The 15299-nt window shown below is 39.8% G+C and overlaps 1 protein-coding gene across 1 annotated transcript in view; it reads left to right on the top strand.

Annotated features, from left to right (window-relative positions):
* AIG1 (androgen induced 1) overlaps positions 1-15299 on the top strand; it is a 246783-nt gene that overhangs the window by 47987 nt on the left and 183497 nt on the right. The window contains exon 2 of the mRNA XM_028121438.2: positions 1173-1328. Within this exon, the coding sequence (XP_027977239.1) occupies positions 1173-1328 (156 nt within the window). The remainder of the gene's footprint in view (positions 1-1172; positions 1329-15299) is intronic.

The following is a 15299-nucleotide window of genomic DNA, read 5'->3' as shown; positions in this document are numbered from 1 at the left end:
AATTTTGAGGGTCCTTCTTCCCTTTGTTCTCTGCCTCAGTGAGGAACTCATCCACTCAATCACAGGTTCAATCACAGGTTCTTTCCACTGCCAACATGGACATTGACACAAAACTTTTTTTTTGTTTTCTAAAGAGGTAATGAGTAAAATTGTATCTTTTATAAATATACCATCAGCAAATAATTTCTGGTAGAAGAAACCAGAAAAATTACCCTGAATCTATTCTTGGTGCTAAATGGATATCACTTTGAGCACAGGGAATATGCTTTCTGCCCTTTCCATAATTTGAATTATCATTTGCTAAGCTATATGACAGTATGCTTCCTGCCTCTCCTCACAACTCTGGATCATCAATACCTTTGCCCCCACTTTAGGAATTTCACAGATTACTCAACTGTAGTGTTTCAGTGTCCTCCCCCGTGATAGTCCAAGTTACACGTAGCTGATGTAAGTAATTTAATTTGTAATTGATTTGGGAATGTACAACTGAAAGCTTTTTTGGGAATATGGTGTGGGTTATCTCTTTATATTATTTTGGGAAGACTTTATTTCATAATAACAGAAAACCTGAGGAGGATGTCATATCGTTTAGGTTTGACAACAGAAAATCGCTCTGTACCAGTTTTGATTGTTGCATTCAGTAGATTTCTCTGTGACTCAAGGACTAGAAGCTTTCTACTACCTTTGGCGAGAAAATTTCTGAATCTAGGAGATTAAATCATAGGAAGAGTTCTTCACATCAGACAAAATGTCTCCTTTATTATTTCAGGCTACCTTGATTCTTTTCTTTGCACTTCTTCGATGTTTGTTAAACCCCACTAGTCAATATAACTAGATTACAGATATGATATTTTCAAAATAATGGCCATGTCATTAGGGTATTTGTTACTGCTTTCTGTTGGGCCTATTTAGACACGTATGTGCATGCTTACTTTGTATTTGGTCCTGAGGTGAGCAAAAATGGAAGCAGTGTTTTTAGAACGAATTTTCTCACCTATGATAGCAATTTGTAAATATCTTACTCTCTTTTTATTTGTAGGGCCAACTTTTTAAATATGCTTCTGATCTTCTCTTATCCTATGTCATGTTGCAAAGTTGTTGCTCACTCGCTGTCCTACGGCTGTGGCCTCTTTAGATCTTCCTGACTAACGCCAGCTGTTGTCTCCCTCCAGGTCATCCAGGCTGTCTTTTTTGGCATTTGCGTGCTGACTGATCTTTCCAGTCTCCTGACTAGAGGAAGTGGGAACCAAGAACAAGAAAGGCAGCTCAAGAAGCTCATCTCACTCCGGGACTGGATGTTAGCTGTCCTGGCCTTTCCTGTTGGGGTTGTGAGTATGATTTAGAATGCATCTAACCACAAAAGAAACTTGGGTCTTATTTCAGACTTCTAAGAGAAAAAGAAGGGTTACAGTCACAAAGCACCACAGACTTGGGGGCCTAAACAACAGACATTTATTTTCTCACAGTTCTGGAGACCAGAAGTTTGAGATCAAGGCATCCGCAAGGTTGATTTCTTGTGAGGCCTCTGTCCTGGGCTTGTAAGTGGCCTCTCCCTGTGTCCTCACATGCTCTCCTAATATGTGTGTCCACGTCGTCTTCTCCTCTTCCTATCAGGACATCAGTCATATCAGATTAGGGCCCCTCAATGACCTCATTTAGCCTTACCTGCTTCTCTAAAGGCCCTACCTCCAAATACAGTCACATTCCTAGGTACTGGGCAGGGGGTAGGACTTCAGCCTATGAATTTTAGGGAGACACAGTTCAACCCACAGCAGTTTCTTTAGCAGCCTAAACTCGAAATGTATGGTCCTTGGGTCTATGACCATTCTAGTATTTTTTGAACTTGAGAGAGGAAGTCAGTATTAGCTTATACGTCTTCGCTCACCCGACTATGCCATTGGCTAATACCACTTAAGTAAATGCGGCTTCATGTTTGGGTCTGTTCTGGCTTCATTGATTTTCATTATTTTCTGTTAGATTCCCTCCATTGCTTGACTTCCTTCACAAGTCCGTTAATCATCCATTGTCCGTCCATAAACCATGTTTCTTTAAAGGGCCAGGGCCCCATGAGATTCTATAGATTTTAACCTGTGGATCACCAGGAAAAGAGGGAGAGAACTCCTGTAAATCTCAAATTGTGAAGACAAGGAAGAGCGTGTTGCCTAATTCAAATCAGAACTTTCCTTTGCCAGCCAACACGCAGGAAAAATGGAAACCCAGGTGGTCTGGTCTAGCATGTGTATCAAGCCCGAGGTCCACGGTAGGCAGAGTCAGAAGGACTTTTTTAAATCCTTCCAGGTCTATAGCTGGCAGACGATGCTTGTTCTAAGATCAATTAGTGAGCACCCAGACCACCACTGGATTGCTTTTTCTATGCACCGAATTGTATTTTCTTGATTGAAGTAGTCCTTAGCTCTTGAAAACAACACAAGGAAATTCTGATAATCTGGTCATGCTCCTCTGCTCATTCCCTCGTCTTTTTCCTTTGAAAACCTAAATGGGTGCTCAGATCGAAACCAGCTAGCAAATCTCTCAAATTCCGTTGCTTAACCTGACACAGTTAGATGCTTTCCATATTATTTAGTATTTCCTTCTTTGGACTTGACATCTAAAATTCAAATACTTTCTATCAGAATAATCATCTAAGAAAAAATTTCCATTGGCACAAAGTATAAAGATTTATACTCTGTGCATGAAAGAATTATCTAGAAAATCCAAGTCTGTGTGTTTTTTGTTTCTTTTTATTGGCTTATTCCCTTGGAATTTCTATAGGCATGTCATTGCCTCTGGAAGTCTTCCTTGGCTAGAAGGAATACAGTAACACAATACAAAAGTAAATAGGAATACAATATTAACACATTTTCGCTTAACTCTGCCTCTCCCTCTGTTATGCCGTATCAAACTGTGTCTCTAGGGCTTAAACTGTGCCTCTTACCACTCTCATCAAAGACACATTGCATACGCCCTTTAGACACTTTTGACATTACTTTGGCCAGAAACTTTTTGCACCTGCTTGAGACTTGAGATATTTGTCAGCTTTCAGTGTCCTTCCTGAATTTGGTCCTTGTATGCTTCATGGCTTGTAAAAAGGATGGGGGAATTTTTGTTTGCTTGTTTGTTTGATGACATTTGGTACTTTCCTCTGTTTCACTATTTTTGTTGTTTTCTCTGTGTTTTGAAAAAGGGACAAGAAGTAATTATACCTTTAATTTCACCCCTCCTTTTTAACCCAGAAGTCACATCACATTTCATTGCATATGTATGCACCTCCCCTACCTGATGAGCTTCTCAGAAGAATTTAAAAAATAATGAATCAATCAGATGAGCAGCTTCACTTATTTCTTTAACTCTTATTTTTGGCTTACCCACTGATATTTTATAGTTAATATTTACATTTTTCATAATCTTCCCTGTTGTTATGAGTCACTTTCCCTTTTACAACCACTTGCCTTTTAAAAACCAACTTTTTTTTTTCATTTAAAATTCAGGTAGCCAACATACATTACATCATTAGTTTCAGATGTAGAGTTCAATAATTCATCCGTTGTGTATAACACCCAGTGCTCATCTCATCGTGTGCCCTCCCTAATGCCCATTACCCAGTTACCCCGTCCCCCCTACCCACCTCCCCTTGAGCAGCCCTCAGTTTGTTTTCCAGAATCAAGAGTCTCTCATGGTTTGTCTCCCTCTCTGATGACTTTCCATTTGTCTCCCTCTCTGATGACTTCCCTTATGATCCTCTGCACTGTTTCTTATATTCCACATGTGAGTGAAACCACATGATAATTGTCCTTCTCTGACTGACTTATTTCACTCAGCGTAATACTCTCCAGTTCCATCCACGTCGATGGAAATGGTAAGATTTCATCCTTTCTGATGGCTGAGTAATATTGCGTTGTATATTTATACCACATCTTTATCCATCCATCTGTCGATGGACATCTGGGCTCTTTCCACAGTTTGGCTATTGTGGACATTGCTGCTATGAACACTGGGGTGCAGGTGCCCCTTCGGATCACTACATTTGTATCTTTGGGGTAAACACCCAGTAGTGCAATTGCTGGGTCGTACTTTTTGAAGTCCCTCTGTTACATTGCTCTCTCTCTCTCTCTCTCTGTGTCTCTCTGTCTCTATTTCTCTTTGGTATTAGGAAGAATCTGGACAATATTCCCCAGAAATATTATGTTTTCCACTGTTTCTTACTGTCATTTGACTTTTTGCATCTATTTCCCCAGTTTCTCAAGCTAATACACAGAAATTCATTCTGAGGCAAAAAACTGATAAATGGCTTCTTTTCAGCCAGACTCCATTCATTTTATAGCAAAGTCATATTTACAAAGGGCACAAATATGTCTCTTTATAAACATTTTAACACAAATTGTTTCTTTATTAAAACATAATTTTATGATTTTTCGCCTTTCTTTCCCCAAGTTAATTTCTTATCTTTCCTTTCCGGTGTGCCCTTGTCTTTGCTGTGACTTCTGAGGTTTTCCCCTGCCCCTCCTGTGTCTCCCCCGTACCCCCAGTTGCTCACCAGGGTCTGGAATTTCAGTGTGCTTGGAATCCCGTGAAGAGGTGTCATCTTTACTATTCCTGTGGTTTCGGCCTGGGACATTTCGTCTGAAGGATAGGAGTAACATCAATGCCTGGGACCTGATTGATGGGCATGTCCTTATACTTGTAGGCATCTGTGGTGCAAGAATGCTTATCATGTGTGCAAACGATTAATTATGACATTTGTAATTAAAGTCCTTTTACCATGTTGGTTGACAAAGTCAAAATCTGAAAGGGCAATACACCCGAGCACTCGCCCTGTGCCCCGAGAGCCTTGGGCATGGCTGGAGCTTCCTAAGAAGCAAGGTGCACAGCACCCACTTAGAACCTGCCTGTGGTCCCCAGAGGCCTCCATGCTCTGACTGCCAGTGATTGCCGGCCTCGCAGCTTACCTCCCCCTCACCCCACTTTCTCCTGTCTTCCTCTGCACCTCACCTTTTGTTTCTCAGCCTGAAATTTGCTGGGAAAGTAATGTTATTTTTCTTCCCAGTGCAGGGCAGAAAGGCAAGGGGCATAATAAGGGGGCAGAGTAGCACCTCTGCTCAAATTTTCCTGAAGAGACCTCTGAGCCCCAAGCTTTGCCTGGCACACCCATTCTCTTTCTCTCTCTCTCTCTCTCTCTCTCTCTCTCTCTCCTCAGCTGCAACTGTGGCAGCAAGAAAGACATGGGTAGGTTATCTAGGATTTGTATTGTCTCCACTAATGCTTCCTCTGATAAAGAGGTTAATTGAGAGTTGACAGTAATTGCTTTCTGTGGGCATGAAGCACTAAATATGATTTTTGTAACCCATGGACCTAATGCATCTACTTCATGGACTCTATCTCTAGGATATATAAAAATAATGAAGCATTCCAATCAAAGATAATTGGAGTAAAGTTTTGTTTGAGCATAACCTTGAAGAAATCAGGCACAGTTGCTTGAGTGAACATAGCATGTATCATCCTGATTTGTGTAGATTTCCATAAATGCAAAGCTGGCCTTTGTTAGTAACGCTAATGGCCGGAAACCACCACCACTCCCAAAGCCTTGCAACTTATTTTGCAGGGATAACCCATGGGAGGCTCTTCTTACCATGTGCAGTTTATTTCTGAACCCTGTCACCCTTTTAAAGAAGCATTACAAATAACTCTATGACATTATGTGGTCTGGAAGCACTGACGTTTATGAGGAGCAATCAAACCAAGAATGTCTTTTGTCTCCTGTGAGTTTGTTGACTTTTGTGTTAGCAGATACCCTTCTAGTTAAGAGAATCGGCTAAGACTTGCAACCAACCAAGCAAACAAACAAAAAGAGAAGGAAAAAGAGGAAGAGTAACAAAAAAAATGAGAACGATGAGTATGAAAGTGCTTCTCTCAGAAATTCTAAATAGGTCTCCAACTGCTATCCAAAGCAGCCCCTTTAATAACAAAGAGCTCTCATACTTTCTCCATTAATTCAAGTGTATGTATCCCGTTCATTTGCAGATTCTCAGCTTGCGCGAGACATGTCATCAAATCTCACCACCTCCCCCGTACATCTTTGTCCCTGGTGTCACTTGAGTTGTTCTAGACCAGAAGCTGGGCTGTTGCTAAACTAACCTTGACTGATGGATGAAGATGAGATGTCCCTCTTGGTGGAGAGGGGGAGTGGGTCCGAGAAGGACCTTGAGATTTGGATTGTTTAACCACTGATGGGCATCCAGGGTATCCCAAGCAAACCAGCATGTGCCAAGATAAGCTTTTCTGGAATTTGGGCTTTTATATCTGAGTTTAGTCTCAGAGTTATTTGTTCAGGAACTGTCTCTGGTGTTATAAGTGTGATCTTGTAAAGACGTGGTGAAGACTTTGTATGTACCAACCTAGTCTAGATTCCTTGAAAGCTTGTTTTTGCTTGTGATGGGAACTTATGATACCTGTTTCCTTAGGAAATATGGAAAATGTAATTTGAAATCTCAAATGCAAACTTAAAGAAAAAGTATCTAGCAAGTATTTTCAAAAAGTGATTCGTAAGTCTTCATTTATTGACATACCAGCTAACTCTAAGCCGTTATTCAGAAAAATGTTGTGAAGCGTACAAATTCAGATCATCATATCCCTACAATCTAAAAAACATCTTCTTTTCTGATTTTTAAGTAAGAGATTAGCTTAAATGTAAAGCAAACATTAATTAATATTAATTACTAATATTATTATCTGTTAATATAACATATAAAGGAAGGGAATTTTATTCTGTTTGAGAGTGTATGAAGGGGAAATTTTTAAAAAGCACATTATTCACTTTATTCTACAAACTCTGGATTTAATATAAAAATACACTTAATATCCGCTGATCTTCTCTTTATTAAATTTTCACACAGGTACCTAAAACCAAACTCTTTTCTGTTTTTTTTTATGCCTTCATTGATGTTTTAAGTTTCTTCAAATGCCCTTTTCCTTTCTCTTCACCTTTGAAGATAAAAATGTAATATTTGTTAGGTCATATTTTATGGTAAAACCCAGTTCATTTTGGGTTAAATCAATCATATGCTTTCTTCCTGCACTGAAGTAAGTGTGAGTTGGGTTGCCTAAGAGGGAAGGTCCACAGATGAGCATTCCTTCAAGATCAGTAAGCAAAATGAATGTTTTCCTCCCCTACCAGGAGAAATACTGAGGAGACTGTAATTATCCAATCTAGGTGAGTGGTCTTACATCATTTTTTGGATAGCCTTTTCCAAAGACCAAGGACATAATGTGATTAGACAGATGTACCTGATAGGGAACCAGGTTGCTTCTCAACCATCTTATATATGTATTTGTCTCCTAAATAGAAACCAAAGATTTTCTGCCTAAGTGACCTATTTAATCTGTACACCTTCATGGAGACTTGAAGCAGTCAGCTGGTTCAATGCTTGCAAGACAAATTTCTTCAACACAAAAAATAATCACACTTTAACAACATTTTCTGTAGGTGCCCACTTTTAATCACACTACAAGGGAAACCACACATTTATATCCAGAACATTCAAAGGACAGAAGTTCTAGTCAATAATTATTTGTGGGTACATGGAGCTCACTAGGGAAGTAGTACTGAGTGCTAAGAGCCAAGATAGCAGTGACTAAGGATTGATCTTGTCCTTCAGGAGTCTCAATGTCTAGAGAAAGTGACTTTATAAGCTCTATCAACAAGTAAAGTAGAAGAAGGCATGGTGTAAATAACAGTGCATATAGGTCTAAGGTGAAGAATTATCCTAGAAGAGGAGGGGATTGATTTTAGTGAGTGCGAGGTTCTGGAAGACTTCCCAGAAGTGATGATGTCGGAGCTCTGTTTTGACGAATGACTACAAACTTATTGGATGTTTAAGTTAATGATGCTTTCAGCTGCAAGTAACAGAACCCCCACAGCTATCCACCTGGCTCACTCTTTTAATTCATTCAAGTCTCTGTTCAAATGATTACTTCTTAGAAGAGCTTCCATGAATAATCAATATAAATTAGCTTTCCATTATTCTCAATCTCCTTACCTTGCTTTATATTCTCCATAATGATTACCACTACCTGGCACGTTCTATGTTTATTCTTTTATTTCTGTAGCATATGTCTCCTCTGGCTTGGTATGCACCCTGCGAAGCCAGAGAGGTTGTGTGTTTGATTTACTGCTGCAACCCAAGCCTCAGGAGCAATGCCTAAATAATTCAGTATTTATTGAGTGAATATTGGATGGATATCCAACTGTGGCTTAAGCAATAAAGATATTTAATATCTCACAAAACAAGAAGCCTGTAAGCAGGTAGCTTCAGGATGGTGTTGCTCTGTATTATCATTTGAGACTTAGGCATTTTTTATTGTCTACTTTTTTATCTCTGGAGTGTTGGCTTTTTGTCCTTGGACTTGCTACCTACAGTCTTGAGAAGGTTGGTAAGGTCCCAAACATCATCCCCTTTGCAACCATGTTCAAGGCAGGAAGAGGAAGAATCTCTTTGGGGAGCTCTCCTCATGTGTTTGTCTCTTCATCAGGATAATGAATATTTCCTATAAGCCCCGTCAGCAGATTTCGCCTTGGTTTTGTTGGTTAGAAGAGTCATGTGGCTAGAACCAGCTGCACGGGAGGCTGGGAAAGCAAGTGGGAGAAGGAAATGAGCTTACCATGAGGGCTTCAACAAATTATGATTTATCCTTAGGGGTTGGGCACATTGCTGCCCAAACAAAATCAGGAGTTTTAAGAACTGTGATAAGTAACAAATATTGAGAATTACTATTAAATGTAAACTGAGTAAACACCAATAGGATTTTAAGTAATTTGTTGTTTATGTTTTTATGAAAAATAGATACAGTAGGACTGATGAGATTCATCATGGACATTTTCTCTCTGAGCCAAGAAAGGTATATTTTTTTCCATTTATTCTCTGCCAGCACCATTTTTTGTACATTCTCATTCATATTCTTATAAAGAACTATCAAAATCTGATATTTGAAGAAGTTCTTCTCAAAGAAAGTCCAATATGTTATACAATTGACTAAACAGTTTCTGTTCAGTTTCTGAAACCCCAGAGGAAATTTGTGAGAGCTGGCCATGCCATAGACCAGCAACTCAGATATGCAGACAAGCAGGTTTGATGAGTAAAATCTTCCTTGAATAGCCCCTAGAAGTTGTAGAGATTGGCCACACACTGTTTGTCATTTCACAGGGTTCCCACTCTCTCTGGGCCAAAGGGCCACAAAAGTGTCTCAGGAGATAATCTTTTTTCCATATTTATATCTGTAAGTTCGATACATATTTGAAGCACGTGATTGAGAAATGGTAGAATTGATCTTCAGTAACATTAATAATGTGATGCAGATTATAAAATAGACACATGATTCTTGTTCTCAAAAATTAAGACCCCCCAAATCCGGATCTTTGTATGCCCTTGTTTGGGAAACCAGGAACAAGATGCAATATTAGTTGTTGATTAAAAAGGAAAAGAGGAAAGGAACACACTATTTTTCTTCTTCCTTCTCTGCATAGGTATCTTTCTTCCCCCTTCTCGCTCGCTCGCTCTTTCTCTCTCACCTCTTCCCCTCTTCACTCTACCCCAACCCCATCTCCTTCTTTGTAGAAGAAACAGTGATTTGCTGTGTGGGTGCCCTGAAATTACTATAGTTCCTGTGGGTGTTTTGAGGTAACTCTTACCTGTTTTAGCTGGATCAAAATGTGCTGTGTCACATCAGCTGATATCAGAAGGAACATTTCCCCCCAAGGAAGGAGCCAGTGGACTCTCCACCTACACAAATTTTATTAACTTTTAGTTGTGCCTGTGGGATGACCATGCTAATGATTTGCTTATCTTACTGCAAATAGCAAATCCTGGATAGGACTTTCCTTCATCGTGCCTTTTTATAGCTCTCTTAGGAATGGAAGTTGAGGTATAATTCTGACTTTGGAGGATGTGTTGGGGAACAGGTAGGAAGGTGGGAAGATGAGAAGCTGGGGAACAGTTAGGGGAGAGCATGTGTGGAGCCCCGCTCACTTCTCCTAAACTCCTCTGAAGAGCACCTGCCAAGAGGTTTCCGTCTCCAGAATGTCCCTTTATCCTGTAGGTTACGTCTGTGTTCCTTTCACACAAAGGAACAAACACACTGGGTGTTGGGCTGCGCTGCTGAGGTTTGGTGGACAGGGCAAAAATGAAGGGAGCGTGTCCCAGAAGGAACCAGAAGGAGCTCTTCTGTCCCAATCTGCTTTTGGGTGCTCTACCACTTTGTTCATTGTTTCCCGAGGGGAAACTGGGAAAGAAAGGGAAACAAGAAAATTATGAGCATAAGTGGTGGTGTGCCCATGTTGGACGGTGTGAACGGAGATGAGTTTTCTGTGCCCTTTTGGATCACCTCACCGCTTGACCTTACGGAGGGCCCCTCCCCTTTCCTCACCTTAAAAATCTACTACAAAATTAGAATGACTGCCTTCATACAAGCACAAATAACGAAACAGGAAGAAGCCTCAGCACTCCCATGCCCAGAAAATAATATAAGCACGCACATGCCCAGAGATGCTGTCAAAATTAGCCTTGAGTCAACAAAGAAAAACAGCCCCTAGATTCACTAACACAGTAACATTTTTGTCTGAATATTCAGAAGTGCTACTTGCGCCTCCTTCCCGCTGCAATTACCTTAGAGTTTTATAGAAGACACCACATACCCATGGGGCATTTGAGACTGCCTTTCTTTTTTGTTTCCAGCTAGTGGAAGAACAGTTCCATTTGCACTTTCTGAGACTTCTCTCACCGTCTCCCTTCCCATAGAGGCAAAACCCACAAACAGCTCAAGAGGCTGGAAAATCTAATAATGAGCGCTAACTTCTGCGCCGTGCTACTGGGAGACAGATACTGTGCTAAGGACTTTACTTTAATTGCGTATTCAACCTTCAAAGCCCCAAACGCTAGGAATTCCCGTCATTCTCACTTCACAGAAGATGCTTCTATTGTACGGTTTTACAGAACTTTACTCCCACTTTACAGGTCGCATGCCTGAGGTCCGTGGTGCAGCCAGGACTTAACCCAGACCCTGACCAATGAGGTGCTTGCTGTTAGCAGGTACTCTACTTTTTAACAAACCAGACATAACTTCGCTTTTCATCATTCGTCTGATAGATATTTTTAGCTACGTACAGAAGTTCTAAGCTGACCACAATTTCTAATTTAGGAGAATGCATCAGAATAAGAAAGGGAGTTATGCAGAATCTGGATCAGAAGCCACTGTTTATCCTTTACCTTGAGGCTATTTAACAAAAGCTGTTCATATGTGCTTATTACTGTTTCCATTTGATACATTATTTCACACCATGGAGCCCGTGGTTTTATACAGTTTTACAGGCCAGTTTGCAAAGTACAAGTTTTGGCAAAAAAAAAAGAACATCTTCCTGCCTGTCTTCTTGTTTCAACCATTGAGTACAGATTTAAGCTCCCACATTTACCCAATGTGCTTGTTTTTAGTATGTGAAAATCAGGTTTTATTGATAGAATTAGCTATGTTTTTAAAAATGGTTACTAAATGTATCCAGTGTCATCTGCAACTCATCTCGGGGCTTGCAAGAAGACACAGTTCATGGCTACAAGATTGCAAAAGAATATTTTTGGCAAGAAATGATCCAGTACATTCCGTATGGGTATCCTAACAAATGAACTGTGCCTACCCAGCAAATATTTTACTGAGAATTCCTGAAAGCGAGTTTGTTCTGCTTTATCAGGAGAAGCTTTTCAGTCAAATCTGCTTTTCTTTTTAAATTTATAATTTATACTTCCACCTATTTTCACCAAGGATTTGAGTTGGTCTAAATCAGATCAGTTCATCGAAGTGAACTAGTTTCCTGGGCCTCAGCCTCGTTCAGCAGAGGCTGCCTGTAAATAATCTTGTCTATTTGTATGAGTGTCTTCTCTATTAATGTTGCAGGATACACAGAAGAACTTTCTTATGCATTTTATCTTGCAAAGTCAAGCAAGCCAGGAAAATGGGGAGAAATCTCCAATAGACCTTCTGGCAAATTTATTGAGTGCTATGCACCAGTCACTATGTTAAACGCTCTCACATAATTTCACTTACTCTCAGAGGGGATCTTATGAAAACAAGAGGCAATTGGCAAGAGGAAGCTTACTCATCCCTGAGACTGTGATCCCAGCACGAGGACTGGCGCTCTGAGTGAAGGTGGACAAGCTGTTGCCACAACAGGCCACAGCAGTCTGTTCTTGTTTGCTCGGTCCTACCTGGAGAATAATGCCTGCCGTATTGGACGTGGTCCGTCATGTTTGATCCATGCTCTAGGCCTGAAGAGTCTCAAGCAAAAAGGGTAGTAAGGAAGGAGAAAGAAAGGAAGTTCTAGGGCAAAAGAATCATCCACAGGGAATAGATTTTCTCCTTAATTTTGGCACCTTCCTGAAGTGCTGACCTTCAAAGTAATTAGTCTAACCTCCAAGCTCTTAATTGACAAGAGGCATCTTCAGCTATGAAAAAAAAAATCCAGAATTGATCAGCAATTCAAGAGGGGCCTAAGCAGATGACAAAGAATTCAGTTAGATCAAATGCCAGAACACAACTCTTGAAATGCCGTTGGGCAGACAGAATGCAGACGCTCAGGGTGCATAGATGCATCTTTGGGCCTTTTGGGTTCCAGAGATGACCATTTGTTTGTTGACTCCTTCCACTTTTGTTTATACAGCAGAGATCATCATAGAATAATTTAAGGGCAAAAACAAAAGTCCACACGAATTTCCATAATGAGCATTTATTTCTTTTATAATAAGAAAATCTCACGTGTATTCTCATTTGCACATATATTGTCATTGGCAGATGTTTATGCTCTAAATTTAAAGGTTAATTGTTCCTAGAGGAAGAAATAACATTGATATGCAATTGATACAATGCTCAAAAACAAACGCACCAACCTTTCCAAAAGTTCTTTCCCCATGGCAAACTACACACAGAAATTTCTACATGTTTTCCTAGTTTGTTTATGCATATAATCTAAACTAAACAAAACAAAGAAAACCTTAGCCTTTTTCCTCTCCTATCTCCATAACAATTCAGAGGGAGTGAAGTGGCCATTTGAGGGTGTCCTAGTGTGCTGGGACAGTATTTAAATGTCACTGTAGTCCAGGACCAAAGACCTAGACGCTCAATTTTCTCAATCTTTTCTAAGGTGATCCTTCTCTCAGCCAATGAACTCATGCTAACTAAATGACTACAGACTAAAGTTTAGGTCAGAAAGATAACTGAATAATTTGTAATGACAAAAAAAATCAGGCAGACTAGAATCTGCATAAACTCTCTCTAGAACAGAACAATTTAAAGACAAAGAATAGCCAGAAGACTTCTGGGTGAACTCAAACGCAAGGCAAGGGGCAGTAAATGGATGATATTAGTGGCAGGTGGTCAGATTACTAGTCTGCTCCATAGGGACTGACTCGCTAGGTAGATCGGAAGCTACCTAGGGTAGTCTGGGGTGCCTGTCCTCTATGCAAAGCTGGAGACCCATTCTTGCCCTGTTATATCCATAAGCCTACCCATGATGATGATACTTTTCCCTGTTAACATATCCTTTTTGGGAAGCCTGTAATTCATTTAATCAGCCTTCAAATTCCACTATTATAATAGTATTTTGGTCAGGCCATTGTGATATTATACCCAAGGCACTGAATATAGGCAGTCATTGATCCATAGCCACCTAACAGGATGCTTTTACAAAAGGATGCTCTAATTACTTAATTAACTTTTATTAGATTAGATTAGATTAGATTTTTCTTAATTTTATTCTCAGGTGGTAACTTTAAATTCAAGTTGTAGTTAGCTGGATGTCTCTCCTATGTACTTGTAGTTGCCTTGTGGATATTCATTTTAATGCAATTCTATCTAATAATAGACTACAGTCCCCTTTTATTAAAAAGAGAAAGAGAGACAGAGAGCAAGAGTTTGATTATTCAGTGATTTTATGTGACAAAAGGCCTAAATAGTTTTTTGAAAAAGAGATTTCTATCAATGCTATTTGGTTGGCAGTGGTTCTCTAACATAATAAAAATAGTCTTCTGTGAGGTTTATGGATATGTTTAATTGTTTTATTTGTTCTCACTTGACAGAGAGTGAAAGAAGCCTTGCTCTATTTGTTTTGGAGTGGAATTCAATTTAAAATGGATCAATTTAAAACTTTGAACCCATAAAAGGAGGGTTAGTTATTGGAATGCAAAAATGACCCACCTTATGGTGTGATATCACCTGTGTGAGGCATAAGGTGACCAGATGTAGTCAAAAGAACATGAGCCTTGGAGAAAGATGTGGGTTTTAATTCTGGATCCACCACTTTCTAATGTAATGAGTGGGCTCAATGAAACCTAACTCACTTGGGTTATAGTGAAGGACAATGAAAGACACAGAGTATCTGGAACAGGATCCAGGAGGATGACAAGTAGTCAAAGAGTGTCAGTTTCCTTCCATTTGCCCCCAAAGTGGCCTCACATCACAGAGAATGTCCTGAGAGATGAGAGCATCTTTTAGCAAAGTATTTACACTGCCCCGTTGCAAACACTCATTCAAAAGGTTACAGTGTACAAGTTCTTGAAATTCCAAGGTATGTACGGTCATGCCATTCAGAATCCCAGAAGGAGTTCTTATGGTTCATGAAGGCAGTAGAAGTTAGAGGGAAAGGTTCAAATACTGGTAAAAGGCTTCAAAGGAAAACAGTATACCATTGGTGGGGTTTATGTCTTAAGTTAGAAGTGGGTCTGCTACCACCTCCTCACCCACAATTTCCAACTTAGTTCACCTGGAAATTTTGGAGGAGGTGGATATATGTTTATTTTCTAGTGCAAATCAGCAACTGATTAAACTAGAGGGTTGAAATGTGCACGAAAGAGGAAAAAATTCTGATTTCTTAAAAGATCTGACCTGTCTTTAGAATTTTCATCAGAGAAATCTATGTTATTATTGATGAATAGTAGGCTTGTTTCCAAATTTTTGGCTGCTTTGAACATTCTTGTACATTCCTTCTCCTGCTCCACATATGTAAGAGATTCTCCAGGAAAAAGGGTTCCTAAACGGTATGCTGCAATGAAATACAAATATACCAAGACATGTCTGTCACCTCTGCCCCTGCGAATCTGAGCATGGTCTGGGGTGCCATACTCCCCAGCAGGGGACTTTTAGTCCTTGTTTGCTGAGAATTCTTATCAAGAATGATTGCTACATTTTATCAGATTTTTTTCCTGTACCTATAGAGGTGTTTCATTGATTCTTTCCTGTTTGCTGCTTTTCTATTTCATTAATCATTT

Source organism: Eumetopias jubatus, unplaced genomic scaffold, assembly GCF_037043125.1.
Source record: "Eumetopias jubatus isolate StellerSeaLion01/CBP00866 unplaced genomic scaffold, mEumJub1_p1.0 scaffold_6, whole genome shotgun sequence".
In the NCBI taxonomy this organism is placed as follows: Eukaryota; Metazoa; Chordata; class Mammalia; order Carnivora; family Otariidae; genus Eumetopias; species Eumetopias jubatus.
Note: the sequence above shows the minus strand (reverse complement) of the source record. Positions and strands in the feature narration are given on the sequence as shown.